Source organism: Lotus japonicus, chromosome 1 (assembly GCF_012489685.1).
Source record: "Lotus japonicus ecotype B-129 chromosome 1, LjGifu_v1.2".
In the NCBI taxonomy this organism is placed as follows: domain Eukaryota; kingdom Viridiplantae; phylum Streptophyta; class Magnoliopsida; order Fabales; family Fabaceae; genus Lotus; species Lotus japonicus.
The window spans coordinates 114,638,192-114,662,926 of NC_080041.1; the positions used below are offsets into that span (position 1 = coordinate 114,638,192).

Below are 24,735 nucleotides of genomic sequence, written 5' to 3' on the forward strand. Positions count from 1 at the left end.
CCAATATCAAGACAAAACTGTTTTAAAATAAAGAGAAGCTTAAAATTAAAACTAAAAGGAGCATTAACCTGTGATCCAAAACATATCATTATGAAGAACAATCTTATTTCTATTTTCACTGGTTTGTATACTTATCATGTTTACTCTTTGACAAACTTATCACTAATTTCAATTTATGTCTTTCTTTTTCATATATGGAACACATTTGGAGGAGACTCAAAAAATGGTATTACAAATGATGGAAAATATTCAACAACCACCAATGTCAACCACAAATCAAGAGAAGTAAGGCAAAGGAGTCAGAGACTAAAGAGGATCTTGGTGGTTCTTAATGAATTATTAAAACTTTACCAAATTTTGTTTCTATGTTTAATGTAATAGGCTATTTTGTAACTACTATACTAGTTTAAGTGATGATTCGATGATGAATTTAGGTGAATATGTTAAAATTGAGTGTTTTGTTATTTTCAAACATTTTGATGGTTATGGTTATTACTTATTACAAGTTTGATGTTAAATTCATATTATTATTGATGTTAAAATCCATCGCAAAACTAATTAGTTATTATTGTTAATTTCATATAGATATCCCTTATTGAACTCGTCACTAAATTTCAAAGTTTGTCGCTAAATTATGGCTGAAACCATCGCCACAATCAGTCTCTAAATCCGCCTCTAAATTCGTCGCTATTTTCCGTCGCTACAAATTGGTCGCTAATTCGGTTGCTAAATTTAGCGACTAATGTTATAGTAACAGATGAATATAGGCCGCTACTAGCTTTAGCGACCGATTTAGCTCATTTAGCGACCGATTTGATTGGTCGCTACTAGACTATTTTCTAATAGTGTTAGTCTCAATTTTGATATTCATTCTTTAGGGGAGTGTGCAGGTTTTTCTTCATGTTGGTATCCGGCTTAATTTTAATTTTATTTTAATTTTATTTCTCATCTAGTTTAGTTTAGTTTATATTTTCAATTTTATCTCTTAATTTTCCTTTTATTGAAATAACGAAAATGAAAAATAAGTATAAATCTTAAAAAAAAAACACAAAAAGGAAACAAAAACAGAAATGTGTGAAATGACTTCAAGTGTTTTCAAAGCTAATTTAAGTGAGTGTTGACCTCCATTTATAATTTTAATCTCAAATGAATTAAATTTGAATGAATTGCAAAGAAAAAGAAGTATACCATTAAGAATTTAACTACTTCTCAACAATAAATACATCTGTAGCTTCTGTTCTTCACCATCGTGTGGAAGAAGGGCCAATTGGTATTAACAAATTTAAATACACAGCCTAAATATGGGTGATGGCTGAGGAGATCGTCACTAAAAAAGCAATTACCCATTCTACAAAGGAAGAACTTGAATGAGCAATATGCTTCCCATGAGAAAAAATCTGAAATAGTACAAAAGCTAGGCCGCCAACTTAAAACTTGTCGATATCTTTTCTGTCATCCATATAGCTGACCTCACCTAGTGGAATGAGAATTTGGTTACGGTTAAAAAAGCTAGGAGGAAAAACAACACCCACCCTTCTTTCCACCACCATCCATCTCTTGGTTTGGAACAATTATCCTACTTCCCTTGAGAAGCCCTGAACCCCCATCAGGGTCATCACCTACAGTTAGTGTTTTCTTGGCATTAATTCTGTATATCTCAGTAAGAATAGTCAAAAAGCACGTTTCAACATTAGTAGACTCAAGTGCTGATGTCTCCATAAAGAACAAGTTCTCTCTTTGAGCAAATTCCTCTGCATCTTCTGTTGGCACTGCTCTGAGACTTCCCAGATCACACTTGTTGCCAATTAGCATGATCACAATGTTCTTGTCAGCGTGACCTCTTAGCTCTTCTAACCACCTCGCCATGTGATCGAACGATTGACGCTTTGTCATGTCATAAACTAACATTGCCCTAAGGGCGCCTCGATAGTATGCACTAGTAACTGCCCTGTACCTGAAAGAGAGAAGAGAAAGCAAATGTCAGGGGCCAGATTTGCAAATAAAAGCTTCAAAGTCGGTTAGTGCAATGCTAAAAGGACTAAAGGTGTGTTTGCATATACATCTTAATTAAGCGCTATGTCAATAAGTAATTGAGATACGCACTTCTCTTATAAGTGTTATTTATAAGCTAATTCTGCGAAGCATATTACAATATGCTTAAAAGAGCTAAGCTAATCAGGAAAACTTATCAAAATTATGAGTTCATAAGAGCTTATAACTATGCCACAAGCTGCTTGTACAAGTTAACCAAATAAATGCGTAAGGGTTTGTTTATACTATAACCTAGAGGAATTTCTTCCAAACTCTGCTCTAATTAAGTAAAAGTGGGACAGAAACCATTAAGCTAGTAAACGTTTCATTAATTCTCATTTTCCCTCATATCATTTCCAATTTCCACTCACTTTCCTATCTTTTTCTGCTTTTCCTTTTCGTCATATTTCACTTTTCTCTCTTCTATTCATCTACCTTTCTAAAGTGTAGGTGAAATTGGGTCATCAACAATTTCCCCCCCCCCCCCAGCTAGAATCCAACTAGACTGTATAAGCAAGCCAAATCAAAAGTAGGCAATATCACTGGGGTTACTTGTATCACAAGACACAAGGCATCAATTTAATTTAAGAAAAAAACTCTCTCAGCAAACCCTGAAGACACAGATATTATAAGGTCAAATTTAATGGCTAAATCCTTAATGCAAATATTGATTGCATGGTCCTGCAAAGGTGGCTATCTAATCAAGGCACTGAAGGCAACTTGCTATGGATCAAGCTCGCAAGATACCAGATGAACTTCCCTTTCTGGTTAATCTCCATATAGATGGTTAAAAAATTAGAGTCATAAATAAGATAAAGGCATTAATTAAGTACCATATAAATGCTTGAATTTTTTTTCCACAACGATGTAAAACCGAGAGAAAACACATTCGGACCACTTGACAGGGGAATTCGAAACCTCGACCTATGGGGAGGTGAGAGTTAAACCCAACACCTGTAGCCAGTTGTGTCAACCCAAAGTTGGTTCAATGATTTTATTTCAATAGTAACGTAACCCTTACCACATTAAGTTACAAAACAAACATTGTCAATATTAACTTGGTTATGACAAAATTTTAATTAATCTCATTGACTAACTATGCAGTAATATGTATTCCCATTTGCAACATGAGCCACTTCATTTAATGAGTTCCCGTTCGAAAGAGCATCCATCTGTCCTTATTCGCAGCATTCACTACTACAGAAAACACCTTTTGCCACGCCTCAATTGCCACGGTTATAGGCGGAACCGTGGCAATAGGTCAGTTACCACGGTTATACACGGAACCGTGGTAAAATGGTACAATATTTTATTATTTTATTTAGGAACCGTGGCAATAGACAATTTTTTTTGAGATTTTCACTTAACCAAAAAACCCTAACCCTCTCGATCTGTTCTCTTGGTTCCCTCTCTATTCGCTGCAATACGTCCTTCTCTTCCTCTCGTTCTCACTGCAAGTCAGTCCTCCTCTCCCTCTGCTTCTCAATCGCTCTCTCTCTCCCTCTCCTTCGCATGGGAGAATCGCTCCTTCTCCTGCTCGGTGCCGCCCATTCCACCGGCGCCGCTCCTTCCCTCACACGATGATGGTGGAAGAATCTTCTGTTATCTTCTAGATACATTTCGTTCCAGATCTGTTTCTCCGTTTCCTTCGTTTCACTCGAAGAGCAGATCGGTGACGAAGATGAAAACAAAGAAGGTGACCCTCCCTGAGCACGCGACGGCGCGTCCTGTGGCGGCAATGCGAGGAGTGAACACGGTGGCTAAGGTGGTGCCGCCCGTGCCATTGCTTGCGCACCATCTTCCCAACTCGTCCCGACTTGGAAGCTGGTTCCACTTTCTCTCTCTGCTGTGGTTCTGCCTCTCTTTATTTCCTCGCAGGTGATTCTAGCTTCTGGGCAATTGGATGAAGTTTACTAAATCATATTATTCATTCATTGGTAACTCTTGTGGTCACGCTATTGATTAGTGTAGTTTGCAATTCGTAAAATAATTTATGCACTAGAACTGTTTGATTAAATGCCTCACAGAAACCTTGTTTTGTATCTCCTGAACAATGCGGTTGAACTTAACTTGACTATATTTTCTTGAATATTTGTTTTACTAGTTGCTGCATTATGGAAAATCGAATTTAACCGATGGCAATACTTGAAAATGCTGCCAACAATGGTCATAGTTTCTGTCTTTCATTATGTGTGATTGGGAGAGGATCTCAATCTTAGTGTCTTATAGACAAAGGTAATCTCGAGAGTACATCTTTGATTTCATATTGTTCATCTCAGGTACTATAGACCATTGAGATGTTACTAGACTAGAGCATGGCAGCACTGCAATGGTTTTTATACACGACACTTGTTTCTTGTTCCTATAGATTAGGATGTCCAAGAAGTTTTTCCTATTCCTAAATCCAATTTGTTATTTTTCCTCTAGTAGGCATCCATATTTGGTCTTTTTGTTTCAATTGCTTTCTCATATTTTCATTGTAGCTTACACACATAAAACTTGTCTAATGAAGCAGTGTTATTGATGTCTTATTAATCTACAAACTGTTTGATGAAATGCTTGACTGACTTTTTCTCCTTTTTCTTCATGTTTTTGTTGAATGTGTGAGTATCACAAAGCTTGAAAAACGCACGGAGTCCATAACTGAGGTAGCGCACCAGCCCTCTTTTGAATTTGTGAAGAGTAAGGCAGGAGGAGAGCGCATCCAATAAATGCTTAGAATCTGGAACTGAGATATTCCGCCTGGTTTGCATAATTTGCTCTTACAATTTGCTGCTAATTTTACTTCTATAATTCGCTGATATGCTTGGACTGGTTTTATTGCAATCAAACATGTGGGAATGTGCTATGCCAAGGATGCCATAAGTATCGGGAGTGAAAATTCAAGTAGCTGAACTTATAATATATCAAGTTTAATCTTTGCATTCTGAATTTAGTTGACCACAAGGATACACACTTCACTTTCGTCAACACAACATAAAATTGGTTGCTAAATGTCTAATTAGTTATTGGCCAAACCTTTGTTCAGCAAGCATGTCGTGAGTTGAGTTGTTCTGCACTGAAATTCTTTCATATAAAGTTGATAGTCATTTACTTTTATTGATAAAGTGCCAGCACATTTTGAAGAAGATTTTCCAAGGTGTTTGTTCTGGAGCTGGTATACAATCAGATTTCATGATTCGCATCATGCCTCGCTTGTTAAGTTGATTTTCCAATTTATTGAATGACTTGCACACTTGTAAATTGAGCTGTTGAAAATTCAAGTTCATAGAACATTTTGGATCCCCAAAAAAAAATACAAGAACATGTGTCAAGATTAGATTTAAGTTGAAAAATCTCAACTTGATAATCCATGTATGATTATATGATGAAGAGTTAAGATTAATGCTTATCACCTTTGATGCTCTCACCAGAAATGTGTGTTTGTTTATTTACTTCTCGTCTTAACGGCTGAATTTTACAGGTTGGGGGACTTTTGGGTTCTGGATACTGGTATGGCATTTTGTATAATATTTGTTCAGTTCATGTTCTGTGAAGACTTTGATGTTGTGAGACTTGACTTGTTTGTTGGCATGTTGGCATTTGGAACAAATGATGGTGTTCAAGATATATGGCAATGGTCTGAATTAACTAGCTTTGGTGACTTGCCTTCATCGAGGGATTTCACTGCAGCTTCAGCAATTGGAAACCGGAAAATTGTTATGTGAGATCTATAGCATTTAATTTGACTTTTTATCCTAATTGGCTGTATTAGGATCAAATTATAACATGTGATAAGGTGGGGTTTATTTGAATGCAGGTGTGGTGGATGGGATGGAAAAAAGTGGTTATCTGATGTTTATGTCATGGACACAAGTATTTTAAGGTTTAGTCCTCTTTTCCCAACATGTGTGTTATGCAAAATTCAAGTTCTGAATCAACATGTTTTGTTTGAGATAGTCTCTCAGGGTTTTTGATAAGAATTGATTGTGTCCTGCTCTGGAATAGTCCCCCAGCCCAAATAATCTCGTTACTTTGATTTCTCTGACTTACATGTAAATAAGTAACTGTTATGAGATAATGGAGGGAGCATATATATTAATTGTTGCCATGTCAATCTCATTAGAAGTTATCAGCTGAAATGAGTGTTGTACCCTGACTTAACAGGAGGAGGTGGACCAATTATGGGCGATTTATGGGCATTGAAGGGCCTTATTGAAGAAGGTGTGTATGTTTTTGCCATCTTTATAGGTCTATCATGTATATTGCTGTTTATTTAGTTGCAGGCTGCAAGTTGTTATTGTCATGTGTTCCTTTGCTTTATTTTGGGTGCTAAATTTTCCTTCTTATGAGTTTTGTTGATTTTATTCAAATTTAAGTTTGATTCATTTTCAGTTTGAAATTTGTACACTATTAGTTTGACTCAATATTTAGCTTTTGCACCTGAACTATGTTTTGCTTAGTGAGATTGGATGGCAAAGCTTAGTGACTATGGATTGTCCATTATCTCAGAGAAAAATGATGCAAGTGGGGAGTCATCAGTAGTTTAACTTGGATAACTTCTGATCCATTTATAAATTAGCAGAAAGTCATTAGTAGTTTAATAATTTATTTGTGGATTCTTCCTAAGTTTGTCTCTTGATTTTGTCAACATGTGTAATTTCAGGCAAATGAAAAACTTAGAGGATGATGCTTATAGCTTTGGATTCATACTACTTGAGGCACGTGTTGGACCCTCAGTATCTGCTAAAAGAGAAGCAAGTGTGCTCAGTGCCACGGTATGTATAAAAGATAAAAGATTACATGATACATAGAATTAATTCTACACATAACATAAAAGCAAAATTGTAGCTCAATTAGCATTAGTTTAAGTCGTTAAGACTTAGTGCATGTTTAGTATCAAATTAGTAGGAACAAAGAGAAGAATCCTTATTAGCTTATTAGATTTTTTTAGTAACAAACCAGGTGTATGACCTATTGTCACGTTTAAAACTGTGGCAACAGAGGCCACCTATTGCCACGGTTAAGTAACTGTGGCAATAGAGGTCACCTGTTGTCACGGTTACGTTCTTAACCGTGGCAAAAGGTGGCCTCTATTGCAACGGTTAACTACGTAACCGTGGCAATAGGTGGCCTCTATTGCCACGGTTAAGTACGTAACCGTGGCAATAGAGGGAACCTATTGTCACGGTTACGCTTTACAAACCGTGATAACAGGCGAATCAATTGTCACGGTTCCGCCTTTAACCGTGGCAATTGAGCAATTGTCACGCCTTCTATCGTCACGGTTTAACCGTGACGAATGAGCGGTTTTAACCGTGACGAAAGGCCTTTTCTGTAGTAGTGATTGTGATTTACTATGCAGACTAAGCTAATTTTACCTTTGGGATGATGAGTGGAGTGTAGTGGTGGTCCCATTTTACTAAATGATATGCGTAAAATTTACACGATTTTCCCTACGTTTTCACATTATTTTGTGCCAAATATTGCATTATCTTTATAGAATTTTTTTTGCTAAATGACGCCCATCTAAATTGTAGTAATCTGAAGAAAAAAAAACGTTTTAATTACAAATTAGTATTTTCAAAGTAATAAAATGATATTTAATAAAATCCTGAAATGTAATTAGATATTTTATTAAACTTGGTAACACAATAATTTTAAATTTATCAAAGTCTGTAAAAATATGATATCATGCGTTTAAATTTTATAAATACTTAGAATATACTTTAACACAAGAATATGATTTATGGCCCATTTGGTGGTCAGGATAGATAAAAGTAGGATATGATAGAGAGTTTGATAAGGACAGGATATGATAAGAGCACTCTTATCATATTCTGTGTTTAGGGTGCACAGAATATGATATATAATTAGAAAAATGTATCAAATTTTCATTTGAATTAAAAACACATTTAAAAATTGATTCTTTAAATTATCATTTTAAAATGTGATTATTCAATTAATTTAAATTTTTTACATTTTCGTAAGTGAGCATAATATGTTTTAAAATAAATATCAATAAATTAATTTGATTAGCTTATTTTCTTTAAGGGGGCCTATTTTAATTAAAATTATGTAGTCAATCAATTGTTTTAAACTTAGTTGTTACAAGTGATAAAAAATTAAAAGTAAAGGTTAACTAAATTAAATAAATATTATTAAAAATATTAATTTCTCCAAAGTACTTTGTGTTTAAATTATTATACAAGTAGATAAATGATTTTAATGATTGATGATAATACAAAATTAGTCTATTACTATTAATAAATTAATGTTCATAAGTGAGTATAGTCTATTTTACTATTAACTAGTACTTTTTACCCGTGCGATGCACGGGGAATATTCATTTTTTGTTTTTGTTTGTTTTGGTTAGGAACGTTGTTGAGGAATTAAGTTCCCCATAATACTATGATAATTTTCCCTGCTCATGATAAACATAGGTGAGTCATTTCTATCGCTAACTGATTTGATTATTTTTTTCTCCCATTTATGTGAATGTGAAAATCATGTTGAATGATATGATATTATATAATCCTTGTAACACTTGGATGTTGTAACACTTATTGAATAAATCCTTCAATATTTGAGAAAGAGGCAGTAAGAATGGCAAAACTATTTTCCCTTGGAGATTTTGATCTTTTGCTTAGTCTTTCTACATACTACATCAATGCTCCACAATATTGGCACTCATATGCTCACCAACATCACAATAATATATTTAAACTGAACAATGTAAATATCAATTACGAAAGCTCTTGTGGACTAATTAGCATGGTAATATATTGAAATTTTTTTTTAAAAAAGTATTTAAAAACTGCATGTAGGTTCATTCGCATCTGCGTCTTGCACAGCCATGCCATAGGTTTTCTTGGTAGCTTTTGGGTTTCTAAATCTGTAAAACTGAAACAACAATGCAATGTAATATACTTTCATGAAATGTAAATAGGAAAATAATATTATTATTTTGATCAAAATTTATATGTTAGAATGACATAATAAGTTATGTTTATATTATATAAAACTATTATTTTTACTTTAATTTTTTAATGTATTTTTACATTAATGTTGATTCTATAAAGTACTTCACATATATGAAATTCTAAATGAGGTAATTTTTTTTCCAGGTATAAATGAGATCTGTTGAGGCACATACAACAATGTTAAAGGATAAGAAACAATGTCATAGATAAATATGTTTGATTGGAAAATTGTTTATTGAGATGCGGGTTAATATAGTAAGAAAGTGGATATGGAGTTGTAGAAGTGGAATGATTTTTACTTTTTACTCATGAATTTAATTTTTTATTTTTGTGTCATGATTAGATACTTTGATGTAGAATTTTAATCCAATTTTGAAGGTTATAAATTTTTTAGTGATGATGAGGCTATTCGTGGTTTGGCGGAGGAGCTTAGAGAGAATTGGCCTGTTAGCTTGTAGGTGTTTGATGTCGGTTTGTTGGGTTTTGTGCTGGTTTTGTCTGTTGGTTTGGGCTCATGCTACTGTTAGCTTTTGGTCCAGCACTCTTTTTCCTCTCTTGGATTTTTCCCACTGGGTTTTCCCTTGAGAGGTTTTAATGAGGCTGGCCATGTGGGGGTTTTTTATTTGCAATTGTAAGCCCTTTATTACCTATCTTGCCAACTATGAGAGGGTTGTTCTCATAGATTCTTCTATTAATAATAACTATCTTTTGCTCTCAAAAAAAAAAAATTTAAGTGAATAAGATTGTAGAATATGAAAGGTTCTTGTCACAGTAGTAGGCACTTTAAAGTTGGATTTAATTGTACTCTTTAAGGTTATAAAATTTAAATTTCTTATATGCAACTGCTAAATGATATTATTTTTGTAACATTTTTTTGTGCGTATAGTAATATGTAACTAATATGCATATTTAATACATATTTTATTTTCTATATAATAATATAAAACATATGTGAATAGGATTGTGAAAGGTTCTTGTTGGATTTAATTGTAAAGTTATAAATTTTTAAACTTCTTGTAACTCCGTTCCTATATAACGGACATTTTAAGGTTATTGCACAAGTATTAAGAAATAATAATTAGTGTTCTTGTTTTATTAAAATTACTATCTAACTTCCTATTATACCCTTTATCTCTCTTATTAACTTTAACTTTTTAATTTTCCTACCACCAATAAATGAATGATACAATTGGTAAAGTATAGTTAATGTTTTCTTGAAATTGTTAAAGTGTCAAATAAATAGGAACAAAAAAAAGGATTAAAATAGTGTCAGTTATATAAGAACAGAGAGAGTAGGTAATAAAAAACATATGTGAATATTATTGCGGTTTCAAAAATAATAATATAATATGATTGTAGCATATAAACAGTTTCTTCTGGCATTATTAAGCACCTTGAAGTTCGATTTAATTGTACTCTTTTAAGGTTATAAAAATTTTAACTTCTTATAAATTAATTTATTAATTTTTTTTGTCAATAAATTAATTTATTAATTTCTATGTAACTCTTAGATGTTATTAGTTTTTTGGTAACACGTTTTTGTGCTTATAATAATATGTAACCAATATGCATATCTAATACATATTTCAATTTAAAAAAATCATTTTTATTTACTCTCTTTTATTTAAAACTATTTATCGTTAATTGTTATTCTTATTTTTTTATGTTTCATTTATCAACTTATAATTAGGGACCCACATTTTAATGGAAGAGTTGTTACTCCTTTATTTAAGCATTGTTTTTTGAAAAACAACTTAATTAAGCGCTTATGGTCATAAGCTATTTTAATTAAGTTATTGAAATAAATTGAAAATAAGCTATATATAAGCATAAGCTATCCTGAGTAGCTTATGAAAATAAGCTCAAAACAGCTTATGGTAGGCCATAAGTTGTTTGCATAAGCTCTCTCAAACACTGTCATAAGAACTTATGTTATCATATAAGCTCAAATAAGCTCTTCCAAACGGTGCTTTAATCATGAATAAAAGATCCAAAATAAAATAAAATCATAAGAATGGGTCCGCATGTATGATCTTCTGCACTAAACAGTGAACACAAACTCTTTTATTAAATGAACACAAACTTAAATAGCTAGCAATGATCATGTCTTTTTTTTTGTACATCGGCATTTAAATTGCACCCGCCAGGGATTGAACCCTGGACCTTCCCCTCCTAACCCATATGTTCCCCAGCTCTTAGCACTTGAGCTATCATTCGGGGTAGGATATGATCAAATTTTAGAAAAAAACAAATAGTGAAAAGGGTTTAGGATATGATCAAATTGATTATTTGGTGACTTGATTTGTTTAAAGTGCCCATCATCCGAAGATATTCTAGATGCTAAGGCAGCATCACATCCGATGCATCACATCCGATGCGTACATAATTTTTCTTCCTCTTAGATTATGTGGTAGGCCAAGGTGTAACTGAAGCTGCCTTCTTTTCAGTATGAAGGTAAACTTCCTTGCATATAGTCAAGCTGCCTTCTTATTTTGGATGCAAATAAGAGGAGCACGCCAGGAATGAGGAAGGAGGATATCATGTCATAACTCATAAGGTTTGTTGATTTGCTGAAACGACACCTCACATTGGCTCCCTTGGTACTGAAACACATTAAAACACCAAAATCAATTTTTTTGTCTTCTAAAAAATAGCAACATTCTCATATTAGTACATTGGAATAACACCACTACCACCACCAAAAAGTCCAATCAACTTAATAACACAACTTTATGCCCAATTCCTACGGTGGCAAAGTAGAAAGAATTTAATTACCAAAACTATTATAAAATTTCTAATATTTAAATTGGAAAACACCTATGCCAAACAAATCCAACAACCAAACCTACACCATTTAATTTGCATCACTTTTCAAATCGCCACAACAGGTGATCCCAAGGAAATAGTGACCTGAAAGAAACTGAGCATGGATCATCAAATCAAACACTGTATCCCTCGAGAGGAAAGGAAAGAAATTAAAAATCATGATGAGGGTAATGCGTGGGGATAGTGGGCTGAGTATAATATTGATATCAGTGATAGATGCTGACTGCTTGCTGCATACACAATTTTTTTCTACATCTAACACCAAGCCATCATAAAAGAAAAAAGAAGTTAATGATATCACTGTTATTTTCTGCTACTAATGCAGACTGCTTCCTGCATTCACAGGTTTTTTTTCAACTACATCAAACAAAAAAACAAAAAAGAGCTCAAAACCATATGCTTTCTTTCCCACCAAGTTGATCAGATATATTTTCTTCCTTCAAAACAAAAAAAAACCACTATTTACCAAATTAAATTTACCTTCAATCATTAACCTTCAATTAATTCATCATATTTACTCAAATTCCATACCCATTCTTAAACTGAAGACTAAAGAGAGAATGTTATGATTTCGTAATAACTAACCACTGTAGTGTTTAAAAACAATCCCATACCCATTAATTTTTCAGTTTCTAAAAAATAAAATATAAGTAAGCAGATATTACCATTTTTCCTAAAACGGTTTCTATAGCATTAAACCTCTCATTTATTATGCTTTGATTGAAAAATAGCTAATAGAAGCACTAAAGGACAACCAAAAGCACAAAGAGTGCATTCAGGACCAAAAAAAACCATGTTTATAGTAGTATCAATTCCATATTAAAAAAAAGCCTTCTAAAAAATCCAAAATCAAAATGACAACCAACCCAAAAAATATACCAAAATAAAGAACAATAGAGAGAAGAAAACATACACTGCAAAACAAAAGGTAGAATTTACTCATCGGGTCTGGAAACTGGTGGAAAAATGGAGCTCATCCATCATTCATTCAGATTCTAACCAAGTGTGGAGACTAAGAGATTTCGAAATGGCAAAACACTGAATTAATTCCAAGATCGAAACGATGAAAAAATTAGAAGAAAATGGATTGAAACTTGAAAGGGAAAAGTGGCCAAATGAAAATAAGGAAAAGAGAGGAGAAGAACTATTTCTTACCGGATGAAAGAACATCGTGACTGAATCCTTTTGCTCGATATGAAGAGGAGGAAGATGAAGTTCACCTATGTAATCTACAATGAAAAAAACATGACATGGTCAGATAAAAATGGGTTCAAAGGGAGAAAAAAAGCCAAGGATGTGTAGACACAATTTCCAGATTTCAAAATGCATCTTCAATTTCACTCTATGTCAACATCTGAAACCCAATATGCAATAAATTTGTCCTACATGTGTGTGCATTCGGATGTTCCATGAAGAAGAATCAAGCAAACAAAATAAACATAAACGACCCTTCATGCATCCTTCCATGAAAATAAAAGAGTCCACACTAATGGGTTGTTCTAACTTTGTTTAATGCAAGACTGAGGCAGGTTTGCAGCACACAAATCTTCCTTCTTCCATATGCAGCCAATTACAATCAATCACTTAAAAATCAATAGAAAAGGCACACTAATCATGTAAAAAAAAAGGGATCAACACTTGAAATGTCACACAGTAAAAAAAACATAATATATAGCCTAAGCAAAAAGACAACCAATCCAGGACAAAACTAAAAAAAGGGAATAAGTCATAACAGAAATCGCTTGGTTCTTAGTTCTTAACGGTGTTGAAGAAGGGGATTGTGAAGATCACTGCCGCCCGAAAACGAACCTATAGAAGAAGTGGTTTTAAAAAATGAACCTGCATTCAAAATCAGCATACATGATTGGTTAGCAGCTAGGCTAATCAAATTGAAAAGGTTGGATAAAATATTTATAAATCATCATAGAATGTTCCAGATTATAAAAATGAAACACCATACATAAGAAAAGAGGACTTACAGCCAAAATTTAAACAAACAACATCCAATTGCGAAGGAAAAACCTAGGAGACCAAAGCAGGAAAGGGGAGTCTCTGAACTCACCAAAACCATGAAATACCAAAAACAGGAAAATTGCAAGTAAGAATAAACAGGGGAATCAAATGGTGATTTCAAGAAGTGGTTATTAATAGGAGAACCTGGAGAAGTAAAGTTTGGATCCGATGCGTTTCCATCAATGGTAATAGTCAGAGGAGGCAGCGCACGACTTGTCGGATACGCTGTTGCTCTGCATTCCATCGTCTGCCCTTTTTTCATTGCTTACTTTTTGTGAACCCTAATTCCTGAAATTGGTGCCCAGCAGGATCAAAGGACTGGCTGAAAGAGTAAAAGAAGAAGGCACCTTACATTGCACCACTGCCATCCCAATTGCTGCCTAAACAAAGGCCTTATCCTAAATCATAAAACAGTCATCATTTTAATTGGTGTCTAAAATCCTAAAGTTACAATTGCAACAATTAGATATGCAATCCAATACCAAAGAGACTACAGGATTTAACTAACTAACAAAAAACCAAAAGAAGATAGCATGATACAATGTCTGGGACTCTTCAGGCAGAAAATCAATATAAACAAAGAATGGTTACCAAACTCCAGTTCGCAAAATAGGCAATCAATGGTGGTGAAACAGTAAAACAAAACCAAAGAAGGAAAAAAGTAGAAACAAAACCATAAGAAGAAACAATTGAAGTGTTGCATATGCTCACCGAAAGGAGAAGATCCAGTGCGGCTAGAAATCCTTGTTTAACAAAAAGAAGTGCACACAAAACATATGAAATGATGCCATAAGTTGAAATTTCATATAGTAAAATGCATTAGTAAATTGGCCATACAACATATTAAGGGTAGCTTCGTACTCTGTTGATTCAAATAGGAAAAATACAATACCTTCAGATAAGCTATTTTAGCGGCCAGAGAGAAATCACCATCACCTTCACAGGCCCTGAAACATATTCAAACCAATCACACACAAAATTTCGGAAATGAGAAAATATAGAGGTCTCGAAGGAAGTAAAACAGCAAAGACATCCAACACCATAAGTACCATGAAATGGAAGAGACTTTTACGCACCTCTGATGGCTTCTTTGCCACCGAACCTCCATCGACCAGGACCCAGCAGCCGTCCAAGGAAAAAATTACAATTCAACTACCGGTGAGATTTCGGGCAGTATTGATCTGATGAATAAGAGAAGATAGGTCCCTAAATTAGAAAAAAGGCTTTCGGTTCAGAGAAGCAACGATGGTTTCAGCAATCGTCGTGATGGTTATCTCTCAAATTTTCCAATTCCTGATGTTGATTTAAGTTCTTCAATCAAAACGCATAACGCAGAATCCAGAAGGCATAAGAAGAAAGGTGTGGTATGATCAATGCTCATAACTACAGAGAGAGTGAAAAGGGAGAAGGTGAGAAGGAGATGTTTCAGATGTTATGGAAGAGTGAAAGTCAGTATGTCAACGACTATGATCAAACCTAAGGGATGGCCATGATTAATTCTCTTTTCAGAAAATAACACAATGACAAATAACCATGCAGCAAAATTCAATCATGTGTAATGTCTTATTGAATGAATTTTTTGCCCTCAAGGCTGCATAAACTCTGTTTTTATATATATTATAGATAGATAGATTATAGATTATAGATAGATAGATTATAGATTATAAATTATAGATTATAGATAGATTATAGATTATAGATAGATATATTAATTACAAAGAAATTTGATATTGCTTCCTTTATTTTAATGCAAAGGTAGGAAGGTTTTACTGCTTAATATATTTAATTAAAAAAATAAATGAGTATGACAAATAAATTAAAAAAAAAGGTTGTATTAAATCATTACATTAACGCGTATTAACCTTCCTACCTCAAATAAAAGTGTAGTTTTTGTTTATTAGAGTGTTTTGTTTCATTTTTTTTCGCTCTTTTAAGAGAACTAAAGTGTTATGTTTCAGGAGTCTTTTGTCATGTTCTATATATTCTACCTTATACAAGAAACATGAAAATTAGTTGGTACGTAGTTGAATAACTAATTGATCTAAAAATTTTATTGATAAGTTTTTAGTTTAGTTTAATGTATATAATACAAATTATTTTTCTGTTTTTTGGTCTATTTATAACAAAATTTCAATTGAGTTATACATTTTAGTAGTAAGTTGAATAGCTAATGACTTAGACAAATTTATTCATTTTTAATATTTTAATTTAATTTATTTAATACAAATGTTCAAAGTAACTTTTGCATTTTAGTAGGCAGCGTAAAAATAGTAATAAGTTTTATTTGTTATTTTTTAAAATTCCTCAATTTATGATGAATAATTATTATAAAATTAATTTTAATTTTAATATATAACAAATTAGAAAGTTTTACAATTAAAAAAGAAGTATTAAAAATTACTACTAACTATTTAATACTATTTTTTTAGGAAGCAGAAAAATAAACAAATTTAGGAAGCAGAAATAAATCTAATATTTTTATTAATGTAAAGTTAGTCAATTTCAGTTATTATTATTACTTAAAAATTCCCTCATGTAGTAATTAATAATTAAAATTTAAATAATATTCAAATTTAATTTTAAATAAGAGAAATTGAAAAGTTTAACAATCACTAATTAATAATTAATAATAAGTGGATATGTTGAAAGTTGAATAGGAATTTGCTTAACTTTCATTCTTTAATGCATTTAATACTTATAGCTCAAGTGAGCTTTATTTTTATATATATATATATATATATATATATATATTATAATTGTTTGTTTATTTTTACTTTAATTAAAAATAATATTTATTTATTAATTAATATCATTATATATTGCAATAAACTCATTTGGGGTTCCGATAACGAATATATAACGGTTATTCTATCATGTTAGGATAAGTTCTATCCAGATAGAGAGTTTGATAAGGACAGGATATGATAAGAGCACTCTTATCATATTCTGTGTTTGGGGTGCACAAGATAATAACAGAATATGATATATAATTAGAAAAATGTATCAAATTTTCATTTGAATTAAAAACACTTTTAAATATTGATTCTTTAAATTGTCATTTTAAAATGTGATTATTCTATTAATTTAATTTTTTACATTTTCGTAAGTGAGCATATATATGTTTTAAAATAACTATCAATAAATTAATTTTATTGATTAGCTTATTTTCTTTAATTAAGGGAGCCAATTTTAATTAAAATTATGTAGTCAATCAATTGTTTTTAACTTAGTTGTTACAAGTGATAAAGAATTAAAAATAATGGTTAACTAAATTAAATAAATATTATTAAAAATATTAATTTCTCCAAAGTACTTTGTGTTTAAATTATTATATAGTAGATAAATGATTTTAATGATTGATGATAATACAAAATTAGTTTATTACTATTAATAAATTAATGTTTATAAGTGAGTATAGTCTATTTTACTATTAATGAATCATTGTTATTCTATCCTGCTGACGCAACAAACACCAGATAACAACATGATATGATTACTATCATATCATATCCGTCCTTATCTTGTCCACCAAACAGATCCTTATATACTCAAAATTACTAAAAGGCCCTACTTGGGATTTATGGGGTTGTAATAATGCCCTCACTTTAATATTTCACCCTGACCCACTCACTTTATGTTATTTTCAATGACAATCTCGCATGCTTAGAAAATGACACATAACTAAACATTTAAATCTCTAACATATTATGCATTATAGAGAAGTAAACCTTTAAATCTCTAACATTTTCAATAATCCTCATGACCTTCATCTCTTCATTACCTATGGAGTCTTGATGCACGTACATTTTGATGTTCATGATGTTAAGACTTTACTTGATGCACTTAAAATCTATTATATGGATAAGGAATCTGTCACGTTCATCATGGACTACTCTCATGATAATTAAATCATGTGATTCAACACTAAGGACATGAAATATGAAATTTTTATTTCATTTTTCATTACTCACGTCAACCCTAGATGAGAACCTCACCTTGATTTTTTTTTTTGAAAAGAGAAAATATTATTGAAAGAAAAAATAAAGGTACATGAGAACAACCCTCTGAAGAATAGGTAGAAAGGCAATCCAAGACGAAGGTATACCAAGAAACTACCCCTATAATGCCCAAAATCTAAAGAAATGCGCCTCATTAAAACCTTACTAGGTAAAATCCAATGGGAAAAACCCTAGTAAGGAAAAAAAGTACACACTCTAAAGATTGTCAAACCTAGACTAGCTACCAATTTTCCAAATCACCAGGCTAAAAACCATGATACTGAACAAAAACACTTCTGCACTAGGCAAAGGAGGTACCATGCACTCACAACATCACCATAACCCCATGACATGCCAAAAAATCAACCTCATATGCATAACCCATTCACTGCCTACATGTTCCAAAATACCAAACCAATCCCACGCACAAGCCAATCACCATGTTAACTTTTGAAAATACCAAACAAAAGCAACAAATACCACCAGAGACACTAAACTAAACTCCCAAAAAACCACAAATAAAAGCCAAAAGCCAAATAGCTTTTCCCCTGAATGCACATCTTCCACTTCACGCAATCTTCAGCAGCCAAAATGCCCAGCAAACCAACAAACCAATTTGACTCAAAGGCCTTCAAGAATGTTGATCCAAAACAAAACAACACGCACCTAAACTCCCCTGCCAAAAAACCGAGCCAAACACCGACCTTCCTGCCACTCCTTGATTCTCACAAAACCAGTTAAAACTGCAACATAAACCAATTAAACAAACCAGCAGAACAAAGCACCCAACCAGGTAGCTAACCACCTTGAAAAAACACCCAATAACAAAAAATGGGGTCAGATTGGGTTGAAAAAGGAGCCACTAAGGATCGAACCATGCACATGGAAACCGTGGGGAGTTACACACCCACTAAACCACTATCAACATATTAGTCACCTTGATATTTTCTACCATATTACATTGTAAGAAAAGATCATTTAATTGATGTTAATGTATATAGATATATAAGATATAATTTTAGGTTATTACATTCTCTATCTTTATCATGTTATCTTTTTGTTTATTAGTGTGTATTTGATGTTTCTTTAAAAAAAATGGAAATGAGACTGTAGTTTGTAAAAGGTGAAACTTTACCTATTTGCCAAGCTAAAAGCCCAAAGCTACATAGTGGCTTGTTGTGAACAGTTTTCAAGGTATGGTCTCGCTTTTTCAAATGATTTTTTTCAACACGTAACATTGAAAAGATCATAAACAACAAAATAACAAAATTAAGTTGGTGAATTTGAGCCACAACGACGACCACAAGTCAACCCGGTGATGTTTTTTCAACTTTTTAATCTCAGCCACTGATTTTAATTTAATGGTCAGATATTGTTCATCTCACTCTCACATAAAAGAATCTTCTCTCACTAGATATGCTCATATCTAGTGAGGGTGGTTTCTTTTATTCTGAGAGTGAGAGGAGTAATTTTTGACCATTAGTTTAAAATCAGTGGTTGAGAATTGAGATTAAAAAGTTGTAAAAAACTTCATGTGGTTCTTTCTACTACTGTGACTTCGTTGCTTTTTGTAAACCCTCATTTTATACTTCTTCCACAATATCGATGTGTTGTGCTGGTTCTCGCACAAATTAGTGAAAATTAAGATGAGTGATTGTTCTCGTTTTGTAAACCCTCCATTTTCTCTTCTCCTTTTCATGTATGATTCATCACTATTCACGAACCGCCTTTAATGCCATATTAAAATTCGGTTTAGGTCTAACAAGGTCCAAACTAGAGCGTGTTGTTATTAATATTACCAACAATTACTAACAGAAATGAAACCATGATAACAACCAAATAACAATAGGATAAAAGCTTTGCTATTTACTGTTCCTCTCTCAAAGCAAAGCAACAGAGGATAGAAACATATTGATATTCATATTTTAAAGATTCTTAGTTAAGGCCCCGTTCAGATGGTGTTTAGTTTTTAGTTTCCAAAATTTTAAAAACAAAAACCAGTTTTTAGTTCAGTTTTTATTTTCTGATTCAGTCCCAATATCAAGACAAAACTGTTTTAAAATAAAGAGAAGCTTAAAATTAAAACTAAAAGGAGCATTAACCTGTGATCCAAAACATATCATTATGAAGAACAATCTTATTTCTATTTTCACTGGTTTGTATACTTATCATGTTTACTCTTTGACAAACTTATCACTAATTTCAATTTATGTCTTTCTTATTCATATATGGAACACATTTGGAGGAGACTCAAAGAATGGTATTACAAATGATGGAAAATATTCAACAACCACCAATGTCAACCACAAATCAAGAGAAGTAAGACAGAGGAGTCAGAGACTAAAGAGGATCTTGGTGGTTCTTAATGAATTATTAAAACTTTACCAAATTTTGTTTCTATGTTTAATGTAATAGACTATTTTTAATGTAATAGACTATTTTGTAACTACTATACTAGTTTAAGTGATGATTCGATGATGAATTTAGGTGAATATGTTAAAATTGAGTGTTTTGTTATTTTCAAACATTTTGATGGTTATGGTTATTACTTATTACAAGTTTGATGTTAAATTCATATTGTTATTGATGTTAAAATCCATCGCAAAACTAATCAGTTATTATTGTTAATTTCATATAGATATCCGTCATTGAACTCATCACTAACTTTCAAAGTTTGTCGCTAAATTATGGCTGAAACCGTCGCCAAAATCAGTCTCTAAATCCACCGCTAAATTCATCGCTACAAATTGGTTGCTAATTCGGTCGCTAAATTTAGCGACTAATGTTATAGTAACAGACGAATATCGGTCGCTACTAGCTTTAGCGACCGATTTAGCTCATTTAGCGACCGATTTGATCGGTTGCTACTAGACTATTTTCTAATAGTGTTAGCCTCAATTTTGATATTCATTCTTTAGGGGAGTGTGCAGGTTTTTCTTCATGTTGGTATCCGGCTTAATTTTAATTTAATTTTAATTTAATTTTAATTTTATTTTAATTTTATTTCTCATCTAGTTTAGTTTAGTTTATATTTTCAATTTTATCTCTTAATTTTCCTTTTATTGAAATAACGAAAATGAAAAATAAGCATAAATCTAAAAAAAACACAAAAAGGAAACAAAAACAGAAATGTGTGAAATGACTTCAAGTGTTTTTAAAGCTAATTTAAGTGAGTGTTGACCTCCATTTATAATTTTCATCTCAAATTAATTAAATTTGAATGAATTGCAAAGAAAAAGAAGTATACCATTAAGAATTTAACTACTTCTCATCAATAAATACATCTGTAGCTTCTGTTGATCACCATCGTGTGGAAGAAGGGCCAATTGGTATTAACAAATTTAAATACACAGCCTAAATATGGGTGATGGCTGAGGAGATCATCACTAAAAAAGTAATTACCCATTCTACAAAGGAAGAACTTGAATGAGCAATATGCTTCCCGTGAGAAAAAATCTGAAATAGTACAAAAGGTAAGAGGAGGACTGTGTTAGGCCGCCAACTTAAAACTTGTCGATATCTTTTCTGTCATCCATATAGCTGACCTCACCTTGTGGAATGAGAATTTGGTTACGGTTACAAAAGCTAGGAGGAAAAACAGCACCCACCCTTCTTTCCACCACCATCCATCTCTTGGTTTGGAACAATTATCCTACTTCCCTTGAGAAGCCCTGAACCCCCATCAGGGTCATCACCTACAGTTAGTGTTTTCTTGGCATTAATTCTGTATATCTCAGTAAGAATAGTCAAAAAGCACGTTTCAACATTAGTAGACTCAAGTGCTGATGTCTCCATAAAGAACAAGTTCTCTCTTTGAGCAAATTCCTCTGCATCTTCTGTTGGCACTGCTCTGAGACTTCCCAGATCACACTTGTTGCCAATTAGCATGATCACAATGTTCTTGTCAGCGTGACCTCTTAGCTCTTCTAACCACCTCGCCATGTGATCGAACGATTGACGCTTTGTCATGTCATAAACTAACATTGCCCCAAGGGCGCCTCGATAGTATGCACTAGTAACTGCCCTGTACCTGAAAGAGAGAAGAGAAAGCAAACGTCACGGGCCAGATTTGCAAATAAAAGCTTCAAAGTCGGTTAGTGCAATGCTAAAAGGACTAAAGGTGTGTTTGTATATACATCTTAATTAAGCGCTTATGTCAATAAGTAATTGAGATAAGCACTTCTCTTATAAGTGTTATTTATAAGCTAATTCTGCGAAGCATATTACAATATGCTTAAAAGAGCTAAGCTAATTAGGAAAACTGATCAAAATTATAAGTTCATAAGAGCTTATAACTATGCCACAAGCTGCTTGTACAAGTTAACCAAATAAATGCGTAAGTGTTTGTTTATACTATAACCTAGAGGAATTTCTTCCAAACTCTGCTCTAATTAAGTAGAAATGGGACAGAAACCATTAAGCTGGTAAACGTTTCATTAATTCTCATTTTCCCTCATATCATTTCCATTTTCCACCCATTTTCCTATTCGTCATATTTCTCACTCTTCTCTCTTATGTTCATCTATCTTTCTGAAGTGTAGGTGAAATTGGGTCGTAAACAATTTTTCCCCCCAGCTAGAATCCAACTAGACTGTATAAGCAAGCCAAATCAAAAGTAGACAATATCACTGGGGTTACTTATATCACAAGGCATCAATATAATTTAAGAAAAAAAAAACTCTCTCAGAAAACCCTGAAGGCACAGATATTATAAGGTCAAATTTAATGGCTAAATCCTTAATGCAAATATTGATTGCATGGTCCTGCAAAGGTGGCTATCTAGGCACTGAAGGTAACTTGCTATGGATCAAGCTAGCAAGATACCAGATGAACTTCCCTTTCTGGTTAATCTCCATATAGATGGTTAAAAAATTAGAGCCATAAATAAGATAAAGGCACCTAAGATCAAATATTTCGAGCCGGCTTCCGTGGAAAATTCAGACGGAAAAAATTCCTTCAAATGAAGGAAAAAATAAATAGGATAAGATAGCCACACCGACGCACAGAGAATAGGGACTTGCCGCGCCAAGCCAAGGGCTCTCAAAGCCGATTTTTGAATTTTTTTCACAACGATGTAGAACCGAGAGAAAGAGAGAAAATACATCCGGACTACTTGGCAGGGGGATTCGAAACCTCGACCTATGGGGAGGTGAGAGTTAAACCCGACACCTGTAGCTAGTTGTGTCAACCCAAAGTTGGCTAAATGCTTTAATTTCAATAGTAACCCTTACCGCATTAAGTTACAAAACAAACATTGTCAATATTAACTTGGGTATGATAAAATTTTAATTAATCTCATTGACTAACTATGCAGTAATATGTATTCCCATTTCATATCAATAACCATAACCCTACAAACCCATATCTCCAGCCCTTAGGATTGCGAATTTGATCCAATATGAATCAAAATGGCTGAATTATAATACATACATACATACCTTTCTTGACCAGCTGTATCCCATATCTGTGCCTTGATGGTTTTATTATCAACGATGATGGTTTTGGTCTGAAATTCAACCCCTATGGTGGCCTTGGAATCGAGGCTGAATTCGTTCCTAGCAAACCGAGCAAGGAGCTGAGTTTTCCCAACTGCGGAGTCTCCAATCAGAACCACCTTGAATACATAATCAATCTTCTGGTTATAATCGCCATACAAATTCGACATTCTTCTCACAATCTCTAATTAATTCAACCACTGCATGCATGCATCCAATTTAATTAGCCGCTATATAATCGGATCATCACTTTTCATCATCGATCATCTAATCATTGATTGATCAAGAAAACACAAGAAAATTGATATTGAAGACAGAACGATGGGAAGATCTGAGATATTCGGATGTGGAGAAAAGGCAACAGACAAAGATGGGAAGATCTGGGAAATTCAGACGTGATGAAATTGTTGGAGAAACAAATTGAATGAAAGAGGCAAAAGTTGGTTACTAACACTTCTTATCTTTAATTAAATTTAGTTTCAAAAAAAATATTAAATTTTTTCTACACGATATTTTCTTTTTTGAAAGACACGATAAATTAATAATGTGTTGTGTTTTTATGTCAAAAAAAAAATAGTGTATTGAAATTTGCATATGAATTTTTTTTTAACATAATATGAAATGTAAAACTTTAGATCTATTAATATATAAATTCTTTTATTCAAATTTATATATATATATAAATTCTTGATTTTTTATAAGCATATTAATTCTCGATACCTGATTTTGTAATTTTTTTTTCTCAATATATTCTAATAAACAATTATCTCCTTATGGTCGAAAATCATATTAAGTGATAGTATTTTCTGATAAATCATTTCTCATATACACCACACACATGCATCAAACCTTGAACTAACTTCTTTCATGCAAACTGAGAGAGGTGGTTGAATGGAAACATTACAGGCCAATTCCGAGGTAGTAGCGGTGTTGATTGGCCTTGTTTCTTCGCATCAGCGCTGTCAGCAATTTGGAGGATGCAGAATGATTGGGTCTTCAACCACACTCCGTTCAGCTCTGCGCGCATTTGGTCCCTGTTAAAGTCTTTGGGCATGGAGTAGCGAGCCCTAACCTCTACGGTGTCTACTTCGTTAACCAATATTCAAGGTCAGCAACATGGTGTTTTTATTGCTCACCCGCCATTTGCATGGACACCGTTTGGTTCAAACCAGATGTGGGTTGGGTCAAAGTTAATGTGGATGGGGCACTCAATTCTGGCCTTGAGTCTAGTTGTGGAGGGGCTATTCGTGATGTAGAAGGTGCGTGGATCAGAGGTTTCAGCCGGAATCTAGGCACCATGGCGTCAGCGAATGTTTTCCTCATAGAGTTAATTGCAGTACTTACAGCGTTAGAGATCGTGGTGAGCTTGGATATCCCACAAGCTATCACCGAGACAGACTATATGGAGGT

At 33.1% G+C, this 24,735-nt stretch overlaps 2 protein-coding genes and 2 long non-coding RNA genes across 13 annotated transcripts; 1 reads left to right on the forward strand and 3 right to left on the reverse strand.

Annotated features, from left to right (window-relative positions):
* Window positions 1-1,425: 1,425 nt before the first annotated feature.
* Window positions 1,426-3,203, reverse strand: LOC130720254 (ras-related protein RABA4d-like). The gene is made up of 3 exons (XM_057570885.1): window positions 3,129-3,203; window positions 2,986-3,047; window positions 1,426-1,954 (listed from the first exon to the last, which is right to left on the reverse strand). The coding sequence occupies exons 1-3, from the start codon at window positions 3,201-3,203 to the stop codon at window positions 1,510-1,512; spliced, it is 582 nt and encodes a 193-aa protein (XP_057426868.1). The 3' UTR covers window positions 1,426-1,509.
* Window positions 3,204-3,435: 232 nt separating this feature from the next.
* On the forward strand, window positions 3,436-9,728 carry LOC130729493 (uncharacterized). 5 transcript variants are annotated; one of them, XR_009016018.1, is made up of 9 exons: window positions 3,436-3,909; window positions 4,136-4,776; window positions 5,495-5,523; window positions 5,638-5,734; window positions 5,831-5,896; window positions 6,178-6,234; window positions 6,677-6,788; window positions 8,387-8,453; window positions 9,138-9,724. It is a non-coding gene; the product is annotated as an uncharacterized LOC130729493 (long non-coding RNA). The 5 variants fall into 5 exon arrangements; XR_009016015.1 differs by lacking the exon at window positions 3,436-3,909 and having other exon boundaries at window positions 3,924-4,776; window positions 9,138-9,728; XR_009016019.1 differs by lacking the exon at window positions 3,436-3,909 and having other exon boundaries at window positions 3,924-4,776; window positions 9,388-9,728.
* Window positions 9,729-11,035: 1,307 nt separating this feature from the next.
* On the reverse strand, window positions 11,036-15,311 carry LOC130729494 (uncharacterized). Of its 6 annotated transcripts, none has more exons than XR_009016025.1 (9): window positions 14,882-15,311; window positions 14,725-14,779; window positions 14,544-14,575; window positions 13,799-14,230; window positions 13,553-13,658; window positions 12,975-13,048; window positions 12,733-12,831; window positions 11,843-11,913; window positions 11,036-11,596 (listed from the first exon to the last, which is right to left on the reverse strand). It is a non-coding gene; the product is annotated as an uncharacterized LOC130729494 (long non-coding RNA). The 6 variants fall into 6 exon arrangements; XR_009016024.1 differs by having other exon boundaries at window positions 14,909-15,310; XR_009016022.1 differs by lacking the exon at window positions 14,544-14,575 and having other exon boundaries at window positions 13,799-13,871; window positions 13,977-14,230; window positions 14,909-15,309.
* Window positions 15,312-21,101: 5,790 nt separating this feature from the next.
* Window positions 21,102-23,728, reverse strand: LOC130729496 (ras-related protein RABA4d). Its single transcript, XM_057581266.1, has 2 exons — window positions 23,269-23,728; window positions 21,102-21,860 (listed from the first exon to the last, which is right to left on the reverse strand). Exons 1-2 carry the CDS (start codon window positions 23,493-23,495, stop codon window positions 21,416-21,418), a joined length of 672 nt encoding a protein of 223 aa, XP_057437249.1. The 5' UTR covers window positions 23,496-23,728; the 3' UTR covers window positions 21,102-21,415.
* Between the last annotated feature and the right edge of the window lie 1,007 nt (window positions 23,729-24,735).